Source organism: Cetorhinus maximus, chromosome 14 (genome assembly GCF_964194155.1).
Source record: "Cetorhinus maximus chromosome 14, sCetMax3.hap1.1, whole genome shotgun sequence".
NCBI classification, from domain to species: Eukaryota; Metazoa; Chordata; class Chondrichthyes; order Lamniformes; family Cetorhinidae; genus Cetorhinus; species Cetorhinus maximus.
This window is the reverse complement of record NC_135892.1, coordinates 85,290,699-85,305,693: the sequence shown is the minus strand read 5'-3', so window position 1 is coordinate 85,305,693 and position 14,995 is coordinate 85,290,699. Positions and strand designations below refer to the sequence as shown.

Here is a 14,995-nt window from a genome sequence, read left to right as displayed (position 1 = left end):
CAGAAAGAATGAAAGAACTCTGTGGCATCTGCCCACTACATTCTAGCAGCAATTAACAGCACCGCCAAGGTGCAGACATCAGTAATGTTTCCAGGGAGTGTGAGGCTGGACCATCACTGTGTCTGAAGGCTGCACAGAGCCAGGGAAGACGCCCTGGACTGAGATACCTGCCTTTATCTCGTGCAGAAAAGTTTCACGTCCGAGTGACAAGAACACTGCTCATCAGAACAAGGAGCCACAGGCAGGGAGACATTCTTAGGAGTTTATTGACAATAGTGAACAGTATGTATAAGTGACCAACACCCATGCCCAGGCTGTGCAACTACTTTTCCTTAACTGCTGTAACCCTGCCGCTACGTCTTGGTGCTCCCCGGACATCCACAGCGGAGGTGGACGCGGCCTGCTGACTGTGACGCCCTGTCTGTGATGACCTTGGCGGGCATCCTCTGGAGGGCCTGGACTTGGGGGGGCCCCGGCCTGCTTTCAGGGTCCTGCTGCGTGGCAGAGGCACCCTCCTCGGCCTGTGAAGCTGGAGCTGCAGACGCCACGGGAAAAGGGGATTCAGGTGGGCCAGACACTCCTGGAGTCACCTGGGTGGATGACCCTGGGGTGTGCACATGCTGATCCTCTTTCCTATGGGTGCCTGAGGACCCCTGGCTGACTCCATGAGGGGAAGGGGTAGCTGGAATGAGATCAAGCTACCCAGCACCCGTCTCACATGCACACTGTTGGAGGGCAACTACGCATCAGCGATGGAGGTAAGTCCATGCAGCAGTGCAGGAGTGATGTCCTGGATCAAGGTCTCCATGGCGGCTGCCATTCTGCCTGTGTTGACCTCGGTACATTGCAGTGCCGGCGCTATCACCTCAGCCTGAAGGCGGATGGACTCCTCCATCGTGCCTTGCAATCTGATGTTTCCTAGCTTGTCTTTGCAGCTCCAGCAGCTGTGACATGACCGATTCCAGAGGCTAATCATCTGACTCAGACTCAACAGGTTCCTGGCCTCCAGCAACCCTCCGAATGCCGGGGACCTGGGAAGTCCCTGCCGCCACATGCTGTGGATCAGACTGTGCACTGTGCTCACCAGTATGTGATCCCGTGCCTATTCTAGAGCTGGTTCCCACTCAGGTGTGTGTCTCTGCACTGGTGGAGGGTGTGGATGAGCGCTGTGACGGAACTTCGAGGGGGGTGCCTTCAGATTCCCCTTCGGAGGTTTCTTCGGGACTTGATTGGAGGCCGTGGGTCATGGACTCTGTCGGCTGTTTGGCAGATGTGCCTGTGAAAGCAAGGAGAGATTATTAGCACAAAGTCACGGCATGGTTGTCTGATGGATGTTGCACTGCTGGATCTTCACTTAGTTGAGCAGTGCCGACCTCACCATATACACAGGAGCGGTCCAGATGGTGGCCAGCCAGTTGCATGGCTCTGTTTTCAAAGTCCATGAGGACCTTGATTTCAGACATTCCACCACCAGTCTGTGACTTCTCTCTCTTGTTGTGTGCCAGCTTGTCCTGCATGGATAGAGATGGCGAAAGTGTAAGCAGAATGCCTACTGGGCCAGATGATACATGCGCCTGTCCTGTGCAGGTGGTGAGTGGTCCCATGGTCATGCTGAGGACAACGAAGGTGTGTGTGAAGGAGTGAATGGTGATGTCCCTTGAACTGGCAGTGAGTGAGGGCCCTGTGGATGTCTGCTGTGGTTGTGAGTGTGAGTTGAGAGTGATTTACCCTGGCGGAATGGAAATCATCATTCATCCTCTTGTGACACTGGGTGGCTGTCCTCTTCTGAAGGGCGTTGGCTCTGACCACCGCTGCCACCACCTCCCAAGCCAGATTGGTCACGTTGCTGCCCATCCTGCGGTCAGAGCCGGGGTACGGGACATCCCAGCGGGCCCCCACAGCATCCAGCAGTTGCTTAGAGGACCCATCATTAAACCAGGGGGTGCTGTAGTCTTTTTTCCTTTGCTGTCCATATCTCCTGGGCAGCGGTGGTGAGCTGGGAGCAATGAGCGGTGTGCTGGCAGCTGCCTTTTAAACATGGTGGCTGGTGTGATGAAATGGTGGGGTGATGGTGGGAGGGCGAATGACAGTCCACCCAACATGGAAACGGCATGTTTCCCAGGAATGCATAAATAACGAGGTGGGTTTGGGACAATACAGCGTGAAAACCCGCCATCGTGGCTGGCAGGTAAAACATTGTTTTATCCACCCGCTACCGCAAATCTGGGAAAATTCCGCCCTTTGAATCTGGAGACTGCTTATATCCCAGTCCTAGCCACTGTTGCTACTGGCGCTGCTGGGACTAGAGAGCTGCCTTGGAGCATTAAATGGCTGCGGGGCAGCCAGTATTGGCGGGGATGTGTTCCCCACTGACTCTTTGAGTGGCGGGGCAGGAAACATTATCATCTGAAAAATCCTGCCCATAATTCCAGAAACACTGGAGATGTAGAAATCTTGAACAGCATTTATATCTATACCCATGTTACTTCACCGTAAGAAAACAATTCATGCATTATGTCAAGATAGGGTACTAAGGTCCTGAAAGGTTTAAATCGATGAAGAAATTCAACAAAATAGGAAAATTCCTGATGTGAATTTTAATTGAAGATCTTAGCTGAAAATAAAAACTGGGAACAATTTTGAGGTAACCTTATATCCTGCGTAAAAGTTTTGATTGAAGAGTTGTGGTTGGGAGTAAAAGAAATTGGATAAAATGCATTCTTCAATGCCAAAAGCCAAAAAGAATCTTGCTGCTATATATTGATACTTGCAGTGACATTCCTCTTTATAGGTTACAACATGCTCCACAACTATTTTGAATAATGGTGTAAATTTAGTCATTAAATTGATTCAAAATTATTTCAGAATTTGACAAGTTAATGAATTGGATCAAAAGCAAAATACTGTGGATGCTGGAAATCTGAAACAAAAACAAAAATTGCTGAATTGGAATAATAATTTTAGAAACTGATAAGAGTACTGAAGGTTGATAATGCCAAATTTATTTTAATTAGCCTTATTTAAATCATACCGCTGAATAATCACTGAATATTGCATATTTATCAACAGTTGTTGAACCAAAAAACAGTATTGTCAATGTAGGGTTCTACAGCAGTGTAGATTGAGCTTGACAGAAGAGTTTTTCCAAATGTAATTTAATATTTAAGGAGAGCAGTTTTCCAAATTTTCTCTTCTTTTGATGTTAGAGTATATTTCCAGGGATATTCAAAATATTTGGTGCCTCACCAAGTTACCATTCTTCAATGTGTATACAGCCATAGAGGGCAACACAGGCAGAGCTGCTCCTGTTCTTATCAAAACTGATAGCTTTGAACAGACTACAACCTGAAGAAACTTGACTTCTAATCTAACCAACACGCTCTTTAGAGGAGAAAATGTCCCTCATCCTGCACATTTCTGTAACAATACAGTCAACTATAGGGTCATCCATGTAAGAATCATTGGATCACTATTGATGATGAAGTGCTTTCTGAAACTATGGATGGCTTAGCAGAGGGAATAATAATCATTCCTAGTTGCTCTCACACACCTCTAGTGGTCAGTTCAAAATGCCATTGGATAAGATGCTTGAGGAGCAGTTCTTAGCTGGCTTGCTGGCACACAAGCCTGAGAAGAAAAATATTCACACCTCTGAAAAAACTTATTCCTGCTGAACTGCTGGAAAATATGTTTTTTATTTAACTTGTTTGTATGTTTTTTATTCATTCATGAGGTGTGGGCTTCGCTGGCTGGGCCAGCATTTATTGCCAATCACTAATTGCCCTTGAGAAGGTGGTGGCCTTCTTGAACTGCTGCAGTCCATGTGGTGTAGGTACATCCACAGTGCTGTTAAGAAGGGAGTTCCAGGATTTTGACCCAGTGACAGTGAAGGAACAGTGATTTATTTCCAAGTCAGGATGGTGAGTGACTTGGAGGGGAACTTCCAGGTGGTGGTGTTCCCATCTATCTCTGCCCATGTCCTTCTAGATGGCAATGGTCTTGGGTTTGGAAAGTGCTGTCTAAGGAGCCTTGATGAATCCCTGCAGCAGATGGTACACACGAATGCGACTGTGCGTCGGTGGTGGGGGGGAGTGAATGTTTGTGGATGGGGTGCCAATCAAGCGGGTTGCTTTGTCCTGGATGGTGTCAAGCTTCTTGAGTGTTGTGGGAGCTGCACTCATCCAGGCGAGTGGGGAGTATTCCATCACACTCCTGACTTGTGCCTTGTAGATAGTGGCCAGACTTTGGGGAGTCAGGAGGTGAGTTACTTGTCGCAGGGTTCCTAGCCTCTGACCTGTATTCAATTGAATATTTGCATCATGACAGCGACTCCACATTGCATCTCTCCACGTTTGGCTCAAACGGGAGAAAGGCTCCATTAGACCTGATGAGACACTACTCATGTTCTCTGCACTTCTTCTGAAGACAGTTAGGAAGTCAGAACTACGCAGAGGACCACATTCACAGATTGAATCATCACAGATATCCCTGTCACATTCACACCTTTAGGTTGGGGTTTTGCAAAACCACAACCTACCTGCTGCTGCCCCTGGAAAGCAAAGTAACATACTAGGGAGATTTTAACCATATATAATGTCTTGCGTGGATAACTTATAAATTATCGAATTATTTTAAATTATCCTTGGAGCCTCATGATGTTGCATTCAAGACTAATCACACTGTCTTTTGCTGTTAACTTATTGGGGACAACATTGTAACTCATTCAAAGCCTAATCATTTACACGGAGTTAAAATCAGACCCATTATAGTTCAGGACCTCATGCAGGTGCAGATGTTGCTCTTTTCATCCTGTGATCACCAGGCTTTTAAATCTCACATAAAAGTAGAAAATGCCAGAAACATTCAGCAGATGAGTCTTCGGTGGGGAGAGAAAGAAAGTTAGCATTTCAGGTCCTTGATATTTCATCAGAACTAGAGAATGTGAAAGATTTAACAACTTATAAGCAAGCACAAAGCCAGAGCAAGTGGAAGGGGGTGTTAGTGGAGGAAAGAACAATGGGGAAGGTCTTTGATGGTGCGTAGGGCAGAGAATGATTAAATGACAAATAGGATGATGGTACAAGGCAAAAGGGGGTGGTAATGGAGTGGAGAAACAAACGGTGGTTCCAGAGGAGGTCTAAGTGGCAACGGCAAAATAGCAGAGGGGCAGGGAAGCATGGAAAAGCTGGCAAAGAGGTGAAGGTGAGAAAGATAGGTAGACTCCAGTGATACAGATCAGACTATCCACCCACAGCACCAGCTCTCAACTCCCCCACTCTGAGGGGCTCTGGTGCAGTCATCCTCCATAACAGGACTTGACCTCCAAGAGAACGGGGGCGATGGTTAAGCTCCAAAGTTGTTGAGCTCAATATTGTGGCCGGCATGTTGTGTAAAGTGCCTAATGGAAAGATGAGACGTTGTTGCTCGAGTTTGCGTTGAGCATCATTGGAATAGTATAGGAGACCAAGTACCAAGAGATCAAAGTAGAATGGAAAATTAAAGTGGCAAGTGACCAGAAGTCAGGGTTGCGCACTGAATGGTGGTGTTCAGCAAAATGATCACCCAACTGACATTTGTTCTCCCTGTTGGAGGCCATGCCTTGAGCATTGGATGCAGTTTTTTTTAACTGGGCATAAGTACAAGTGAAGCACTGTTACTCCAGGAAGGAGTGTTGGGGCCATGGATGGTGGGCAGAGAGGAGGCAAAGTAATGGTGTTGCTTCTTCTGCGCTTGCATGGAAAGATGCTGTGGGAAGAGGGGGGTTTTGGGGACGATTGAGGGATGGACCAGTGCGATAAGAATGGAATGGTCTCTTTAGAATGCTGAATGGAGAGTGGAGGAGAAGCAATATTTACTGGTGGCATCTTGCTTGAGATGGCAGAATAGGTCTATTGAATGCAGAGGCTAGTGGGGTAAAGGGTGAGCACAGTGTGAACCCTAGTGTGATTCTGGGAGAGAGCAAAAGGGGTAAGGACGGATGCACAGGAATTGGGAAGGATCCTGTCGAGGGTCCTAGCAACCACAGTGGACAGTTTTAAACAAGAAACTTAGAGATGTCTGACCATTACTGCTTGATTTATCTCATTTGCTACTGTTCCCAACTGTACTGGGTGTCCCGCAATTTCTGCATTGGCCCTTAAAATTAAACAACCCTTTTCTCAATTTAGAAAAAATATTGGACTTTTACCATTGTTGTTAAATTGTGTCATAAACTTAAAAGTGCCAGATAGAACGTTAGGGAAAGCAACTAAAATAATGACAAAGTTAATGTCTAAGGGCAGAGGTCACCCACGAGGCCTGGTAACTATGAACCACTGGGTACACAGAATGAACCTTATTTGAAGAAGTTCACATCAAAGGCTGAAGGGCTTATAAGTGAGCACTTTGTGGTTTGGGTGGCTCATCCAACCAGACTGTGCAGCTTTTCCGTTTCCTGCTAGTCTGATGCTTGGGTGCACACTAATTATAGGACAGTGCCTGTCTGGGAGAATCTTGCCTGACATCTGCATTGAGGTTTCAGAGAAGTTCTTGAGAAAGGTGACGAGGAGGGCACTGGTATATGGTTTAACCACAGTGACCTAGTGCCAACTTATTTTTCTGCAAGTAACCACAACGATAACTGTCGATCTTTGGTGGCTGACAGTGACCCGAAACCTTGAAAAAGGTCATGAACTTTCAGATGTGTGGCATTCACACAGACACACACATAGGCACACACAAACACACGCACAAAATGTGTTGAAATTCTATGTGTGGTCACTGCATTTAAGGAGCAGAAAAAAAACTTAAGAATCTTTCACATATTTAATTTTTCCAAATACCTTACAGAACCAGAAAGAAATGGATGGCAACAGTCAATTTCTAAACTCTGCTTCCACTAACAACAGAGAGCAGACATAATCCAAAGGGGTTCCTTTTTCCTCTGACCACCTTCAACGCACCAGTCTGGTGTCTGGCTAATAAAATAGAAAATATACATGGGGAGCACTGTAAATATAAATTTTGTTAGGGTTTTTTTTTGTACAAGGAAGAAATAAATGTAAGAATGGGTGACTTTAATCTACATGTAGATTGGAAGAATCCGATTGGCAAAGGTAGCCTGGAAAATAAGTCCATAGAGTGTATGTAGGACAACTTCTTGGAGCAGTACGTTCTAGAGCCAACCAGGGAGCAGATTATTCTAGACGTGGTGATGAGCAATGAGACAGGATTAATCAATAATCTCATGGTAAAGGAGCCTTTCGATGACAATGATCATAACATGATAAACTTTAATATTCAGTTTGAAGGGGTGAAGTGTAGGTCTAAGCCTAGTGTTATAAAAATGAATAAAGGTAATTATAAGGGTATGAAAGTAGAGCTAGCTAAAGTAGTTTAAAAAGGTAGGAGAGTAGAGATGCAGTGGCAAACTTTTAAGGAGATATTTAGTAACTCTCAGCAAGGATTTATCCCAGTAAGAAAAAAGACTCTTTGAAAAGGATGCCTCACTCACTGTTTAGAAAATCTTAAGGGTAATATCAAATTGAATGAAAAACTGCACAAATCTGCAAAAATTAGTGGTAGGTCAGAAGATTAGTCAGATGTTAAGAACCAGCAAATAATGACTAAAAAATTATAAAGGGGGAGGAAGTTGAGTATAAAAGAAAGCTAGCTAGTAATATTGAAACAGATAGTAAGAGTTTCTGCAAGTATTTAAATAGGAAAATAATAACTAAAGCTAGTGTTGAGCCTTTAGAGAATGACTCTGGGAATTGATAATGGAAAACAAGGAAATGGCAGTGATGCTAAGCAGGTATTTTGTGTCTTTCTTCACTGTAGAAGACTTAGGAAAGTTCCTAAAGATACTTGAAAATCAAAAGGTGAATGGGAGGGAAGAACTTTTAAAAAATCACCATCACTAGGAAAAAGTGCTGGGAAACTATTAGACCTAAAGGATATCAAGTCCCCAGGACCAGATGGCCCACATCCTTGGGCCTTAAAATACGTGGCTGCAGAAATAGTAAAGACATTGGTTATAATCTTCCAATTCCGTGGATTCTGGAAGGGTCCAAGCGGATTGGAAAATAGCTAATATAACACCTTTATTCAAGAAAGGAGGGAGACAAAAGTCAGGAAACTGCAGGCCAGTTAACCTAACATCTATCATAGGGAAAATGTTCGAACCCATTATTAATTTATTAATGTTATAAATTATTAAGGTTATAGCAGGACACTTAGAAAATCATAATGTCATCAGGCAACGCCAGCATGGCTTTGTGACAGTGAAATCGTGTTTAACTAATTTATTAGAGTCTTCTGAGGAAATAACAAGCAAGGCGGATACAAGGGAACCTGTAGATGTGGTATACTTGGATTTCCAAAAGGCATTTGAAAAAGTGTTACATCAAAAGCTAATACACAAGATAAGAGCACATGGTGTAGGGGTTAACATAGTAGCATGGATAAAGAATTGGTTAGCTAGCAGGAAGCAGAGAATAGGGATAAATGGGTCTTTTTCAGGTTGGCAAGCTGTGACCTGTGGAATGCCACAGGGATCAGTGCTGGGGCCTCAAGTATTTACGATGTACGTCAATGATTTGGATGAAAGGGCCAAATGTATGGTAGCTAAATTTTCCGATGACACCAAGATAGATAGGGAAGTATATTGTCAAGAGGTGGAGAAAGTTGGCAGAGGGATATAGACAGGTCAAGTGAGAGAGCAAAAATTTGGCATTTGGACTATATTGTGGGAAAATGTGAACTTGTCCACTTTGGCTGGAAGAATGGAAAAGCAGTATATTATTTAAATAGAGAGAGACTGCAGAACTTAGTGGTACAGAGGGATCTGGGAGGCCTGATACATGACTCACTAAAGGTTAATATTCAGGCACAGCAAGTGATTAGGAAGGCAAATGGAATGTTACTGTTTATTACAAGGGGAATGGAATATAAAAGTAGGGAAGTTTTACTGCAACTGTACAAGGCATTGGTGAAACCACATCTGGAATGCTGTGTACAGTTTTGGTCTCCTTATTTGAAAAAATATATAATTGTGTTAGAAGCAGTTCAGAGAAGGTTTACTCGAATCATTCCTGGGATGGAGGACTTATCTTGTGAAGAAATGTTGAACAGGTTGGGCCTTTACCCATTGAAGAATGAGGGGTGATTTTATTGAAACATATAAGACCCTGAGGGGACTTGACAAGGTAGATACTGGGAGGATGTTTCCTCTCGTAGGGGAGACTAGAACTAGGGGACACAGTTTAAGAATAAGAGGTCTCCCTTTTAAAACTGAAATGAGGAGAATTTTTTCTGTTGGTATGTGGAATTCTCTTCCCCAGAGAGCAGTGGAGGCTGGGTCACTGAATTTATTCAAGGCAGAGTTAAACAGGTTTTTGAAAGACAAGGGAGTCAAGGGTTATTGGGGGCAGACAGGAAAGTGGATTTGCGGCCACAACCAGATCAGCCATGATCTTAATCCAAGGCAAAAAGAATCATCTCTACATGAAATTAGACAGGGCACAAACGAGGGAAAGGAATCATTTCAATTCAATAAAGAGCATTTGGAGGTTGCAATATTTGTCACAAAGTCAGCCTTATAAAAACCCTCTAATTTCTATTTCACACAATGCTTTCTTTGGCCAGCACAGACACAATGGGCCAGATGACCTCTTCTGTGCTATAAGTCTTTCTATGTTTAAGGCAGTGGACAGAACCATTGCATGTGGACATGTTAGAACCATTGTTTCTCATATCGCACAGCTTACTTTCAAGCTTTTGGAATCTCTTATACATTGTCACCTCCAGTGTCATTATATTAACTTTCTTTGTGTCTCAGATTTCAATGTAATCATCATTATCTGCTCTTCTGAAATACTTCTCATTGTTCTTTAGAAAACCAAAAGGGATGTGAATAACTTTGACCAAGACTTCACACGTGAGGAACCTGTGTTGACGCTGGTGGATGATGCTATTGTTAAGCAGATAAATCAAGATGAATTTAAAGGTTTCTCCTATTTTGGTGAAGAATCAATAGCCTAAGACATTTTCCTGGTGCTGCCACTACATACCATTACCATGCAATGGTCCGAGAAATCTAGAAAGTTATTAGGATCAAGTTTTTTTTAGTACTGTGTAGTACCTGCATTTCCCTGCAGTAATAAGTGTTTATGTTTCTACCTTGTTTCCATTTTCTGGTGTCTGTTTAAATTAATGCACTCCAGGGTTTTCGATTTGTTATTTCTATTTAAATAAATAGTTATTTTGCTCATATTTTAAGCCTTCTGCTCCACCTGGGCTTTTCAGAAGAGACTTGTGTGTGTGATGCAAACAGTATTAAATGTACTGTTATACTTGTAGAACTGCAGGTTCATTCATATACAGCAGGAACTCCGGTACAAGGAAGTGGAACAACCGTGCAACAAAGGCACGTGAAACAGAACTACATACCAGAGCTTGACATAGAAATAGAAGCCTAGGAAAGTCAACCATTTGGCCAGCTTGTCTCGTCAATCAATTGATTATTCCGCCAGTATGGAAATTGCTCAGGCGAACAGAAAGGGTTACTGAGTGGTTTATTTAGTTATTTTTGTCTTTTTGTGGAGATGTTACACTGTTTTAAGTTGTCACTTTTTTGTGCAATTTCGAGTGAATTAGGGTGTTTGAAATTACATCACACATCTGGCTGTTACCCAGCCTAGATAAATACTCAACCTAGTAGATTGCAAGTCAGTCATGATTATTGTGCTCACCTAGTTGACTACTCAGTTCTTTGGTGACAGTCCTACAACTTAGTGTAATATTTTACTGTAACTTAGATCTTGAACAATCACCTTGCACTGAATTGTAGGCTTACTTCACAAGCAATGCTCGTCACCAAGACCAGAGTTGTTTGAGTTTTTTGTTATAGTAGTGTGTTACTTTGGCACATTGCACAAATCCTTATTTATACTACTGTCCCTTATCTGTACTATATTTTCAAGTGTGTATCTTATTTTTTTAATAAAGAATAGACTATGAAATATTGAGCATTATACCTAGACATAATAGAGGACTGACGATCAAATGACACAAAAACTGACAAGATATATGATGGTGTACATTGTTTAGCTTTTTATGAGTTACCCGTTGATAAATTGTGGCTGTGGTTGAAAAAATGATAATGTACACACATGCTGCCAGCTTGAGCAGTTCAGGTCTGGTTGTATTCTATTTTAGTGTTTCATGTGTGTGTGAATGTGTGTGAGCGTGCGTCTGCATATGTGTGTGAGCGCGTGTATGCATGCATGTGTGTGTGTCCTAAAGTCACTTAGAATTTTACTGGACTGGTTTCCCAGTCACTGGGATCCATATTATCTGATGTATCTGGATTGCCAGATGCACAGAAATACTTGTGAGTGGCAAAGTAGCACTAAAAAGGGCTCTTTGCTTTTTGTACAGGCAAGAAGTTGTAAATACTGTTTGCTGCAAGGCCTGTGGAGTTCATTGAACAGTATCAACTGCTGCATGTTCAGGCATATTATATATATATTATAAATATATATATATATATATATTAGTCATTGAGAAAAGTAATTAATGATAATGTCCATGTGCAATACTCTGTATGTGTATTTGTTCAAGTTGCTAACTCAAGTCTAACAAGTTGAGTTCTTTTTTGTCCAATGTCATAACCTTGTATTAAGCTATACTGGACCTCAAGTACAGTGCTTCAAACTGTATTAAGGGTGTTATTAAACATTGGGATGGAAATTAATGCAGACATTTGCAATGTTGTTACAGTTGCTCTCTTAAAGCAAGATTTTTTAGAATGGAGACTCAAAGTCGAAGGGCATTTTTGATTATTTATGTGATGCAAAACACGTAAAAATTAGTACATTTTTGTTATTCAGTACATTCCTCAAGCTTCTACAGATTCTTCAATCTGCTGTGTTAAGCATGAGCATTCATAGTATTAGTGATATAGATCAGGCCTCAGACTAAACACACTAGTGTTTGGTTTGTACAGTATATGGCAACTAAAACAGATGGCCAAGTTGGTTCATTGTGAAATCTTTGCATGGACAGGTGTTCCTCCATTATCAGCTTTTGCCTGTCTTACCATTTATTATTGGTTTACATTCATAGAAAAACGTGTTACCTTTTGCTTGATTGTTGAAACTTTTTTTTTCTCTCTTAAACGTGAATGCACTGTTGCATCGCTTCCCTGTCTGTGGTTAGATCTTCCCCTTCCCTGTGTATGCCAGCCTGCCTGGAGCAAAAAAAAGTGACAGTGTCTCTGTCTCCTTGCTTCTCCTTCCTCCTCTATTTTACATAGAAGAAAAGAATCGCATGTCTGCTTTATGGAGAGCGATAAAAGGTTTGTCTCCGAAAACAAGGCTAAAAAATTACCTCTTTTTAACTTAAACAATGTACAAAACATGAGTCTGGCCGAATCAAAATGTTTTAAGTTTAGTTTCTGTTTTTTTTTTGTGAGGCTTTGTTTGTACAAAAGGTATTTTCTTCATGGATGTATTTTAAATTTCCTGCCATCATTAGTGTTATTTCATTGTAAACATTATTACTGTGTGCCAAATGTACTGTATTCAACAGGACGTGAATGTGTAATGTTTGTTTTAAAACCCAATAATAAAAAAATACAATGTCAATGCATTGCCTGTTAGCTTTCTTTCTGAATTACACAATTTATATCAAAATCATTGTATCGCTTAATGGCCCAAATCTTCCAATCAAGGTTGGTACCCCTGGTCCTGACCTTAATCAGACAAAAAACCTACCCAGTTACCTCCCTCCGATTTTTGTGAGTAATTTTCCAATGGCACATCCTTCCAAGCTGACTCAGAGCAGGAAGCCTGAGAGACATCAGCAAAGGGAAACTGCGCAGAAGACATGTCCCCTTTTTATGGCACTAGCTGCTATATTCTGGCAAGTAAAGAGTTTAAATGCCCCAAAGCTTCTTTGAAAAGCTACAGAGAGAAGGTAAGGGAAGGTTGGTGAGGGAAGGCAGTAGGGTGAGTGGGTAGGATGGGTAAAGTAAGTGGGTAAGGAGGTAGGGTAGTTAAGGTAAATAGGTAAGGGGAAGGGTAGGTGAGGGGGTAGGGTGGCAGCTGCATAGGGTGGTGAGGTCTAATATTTCCTGGGTAACTATTTCAGGTAAGTTAGTCAGAACTGTCCGAAGTTTCTGACTCTAACTCAGAACTGGAGACTTTTTTGGAGGGTCCCGGGGAGCAGGGGAATTGTCCATCGCAAGTTCAGACTTCCTGGGCAATTCCCACAGAGTCATTGCGTTGGAAAATCTGAGGGTCCCGGCAGTGCACCTTGGAGGGGGTACATTCGGTCTCCAACTATCCAGAGACTGGAAGATCTGGGCCAATATTTAATACTCTTTAAAAAAGCATTCACATCTAAGTGTGTTGATAGTGTTTTACTGTGGAAATGCTTTGTAAGTGATTAATACAACGCCTTTCTGTTTTTCTCTAGAACATTGTGTGCTTTGTTTTCCATGCCAACATGCCATCAAATGAATCAAAAGGTATTAGTGCCATTCTCAGGTGATTCCAACTTATATGGCAGAAGATTTTACTGTTTCTTTGTTGGGTACTGCATGATATTTTGCAAACACTACAGTAATATATTTTACATTTCAGTGTTATTTTTCCAAACTCCCTTTTGCTGAGTTCTGTTGTTTTTTACCCTGGGTATATCATTGCAGCCCAAATAGAAACAGGAAAGTAAGGGACAAAAACAGGGGGCAGAATTTTCTGTTGGTATGTGGGGGCAGGCCCTGCACGCCAATGCATAAAATGATGCACGGTGATGTCGGGCATGCGTCCCGACGTCACTGCACATCATTCCGATCTTTCATTCGGTGGGCGTGCACCAGAGCCAGCTGTGTGCCTGCCGAACTAGCAAAGGCCTGTTAAGTCCATTTAAAAACCAATTGAAATTATTAACAGGACTGCCCGTTCAACCTTAAGGTTGGCGGGCAGGGGAAGATCCCAGGCGGCCTTTGCATTTTTCATGAAACCTCATCCATGGGTGGGATGAGGTTTCATGAAGGGTTTATAAATTAAATAAATGTTTTTGAAACATTTCATAAACATGTCCCAGCTCATTTGACGGTCACATAAGGGGACATATGTAAATTATTTCTAACTTTCTTTATTTTAAACTTTAAAACTGGACTTAATCTCCCTGAGGCAGCTGCACTTCACTCAGGACTTCAAGATTTGTTTGTCTACCTTGCTTCAGGCAGCACTTGCAGTCATCAGCATTAGGCTTCACTGGCAGCACCACATCACTTTTGAGGGGGCTCACGGGCAGGTCTCTACCTACTATACCAGCTGAAAGACAGGGGTGGCTTTTCAATGGCTGCAGGACTAGTGCTTGCTTGGAAAAGAGGGAGAAGTGGCCTCAGGCAAGGGAAAAGGTTGTAGGGCTAGGGCTGTACTGGGGAGTGGGGTGGGGTGTGGTGTGTGTGGGGCCACATGTTGATCTGTAAGTAGCCTCAAGGTGGTGAGGGCTGAGGAGGCAGCCTCCAGAGAAGATGAGGCCAGATGGAGATGTGAGAGAGTGAGTGGTGATGTCCCTTGAGCTGGCAGTGAGTGAGTTGCCAGTGAATGTGTGATGGGCTTGTGAGTGTGAGAGTCTGGAGTGATAAGATGGTTGCCTTACCCTGGTGGCACGGACGAGATCATTCATCCATTTTCTGCACTGGATGGTCAACCTCTTGTGTGCAGTATTGGCACTGACCACCTCTGCCACCGCCTCCCAAGCCAGAGTGATGAGACTGATGGGCCTCCTGCAGCCAGGGTGGGGGCAGAGAAAATCGCAGCGGGCCTCCACGGGATCCAGAAGGCATCCCAGGGATGTGTTGCTGAGTCAGGGGGGCTGAATTCTTCTTGGCTTTTGGGTCATGTCTTCACTGGAGCAGTCCTGGGCTTCAAGCATTGATAAGTTTGCGTGTGGCTGAAGTTTAAATATAAAAGATAAGATAAAATATAAGATAAAAGCAAAA

General features: G+C 42.9%; 1 protein-coding gene across 2 annotated transcripts in view; it reads left to right on the top strand.

The window, feature by feature from the left end:
* The window catches only part of LOC144689791 (protein kinase C epsilon type), a 689,374-nt gene extending 676,748 nt beyond the window's left edge, over positions 1-12,626 (top strand). For both annotated transcript variants that reach the window (XM_078557177.1, XM_078557176.1), the window contains one exon: positions 9,874-12,626. In XM_078557177.1, coding sequence (XP_078413303.1) covers positions 9,874-10,020 — 147 coding nt within the window. In that variant the 3' untranslated portion in view covers positions 10,021-12,626. The remainder of the gene's footprint in view (positions 1-9,873) is intronic.
* The last annotated feature ends 2,369 nt before the right edge of the window (positions 12,627-14,995 follow it).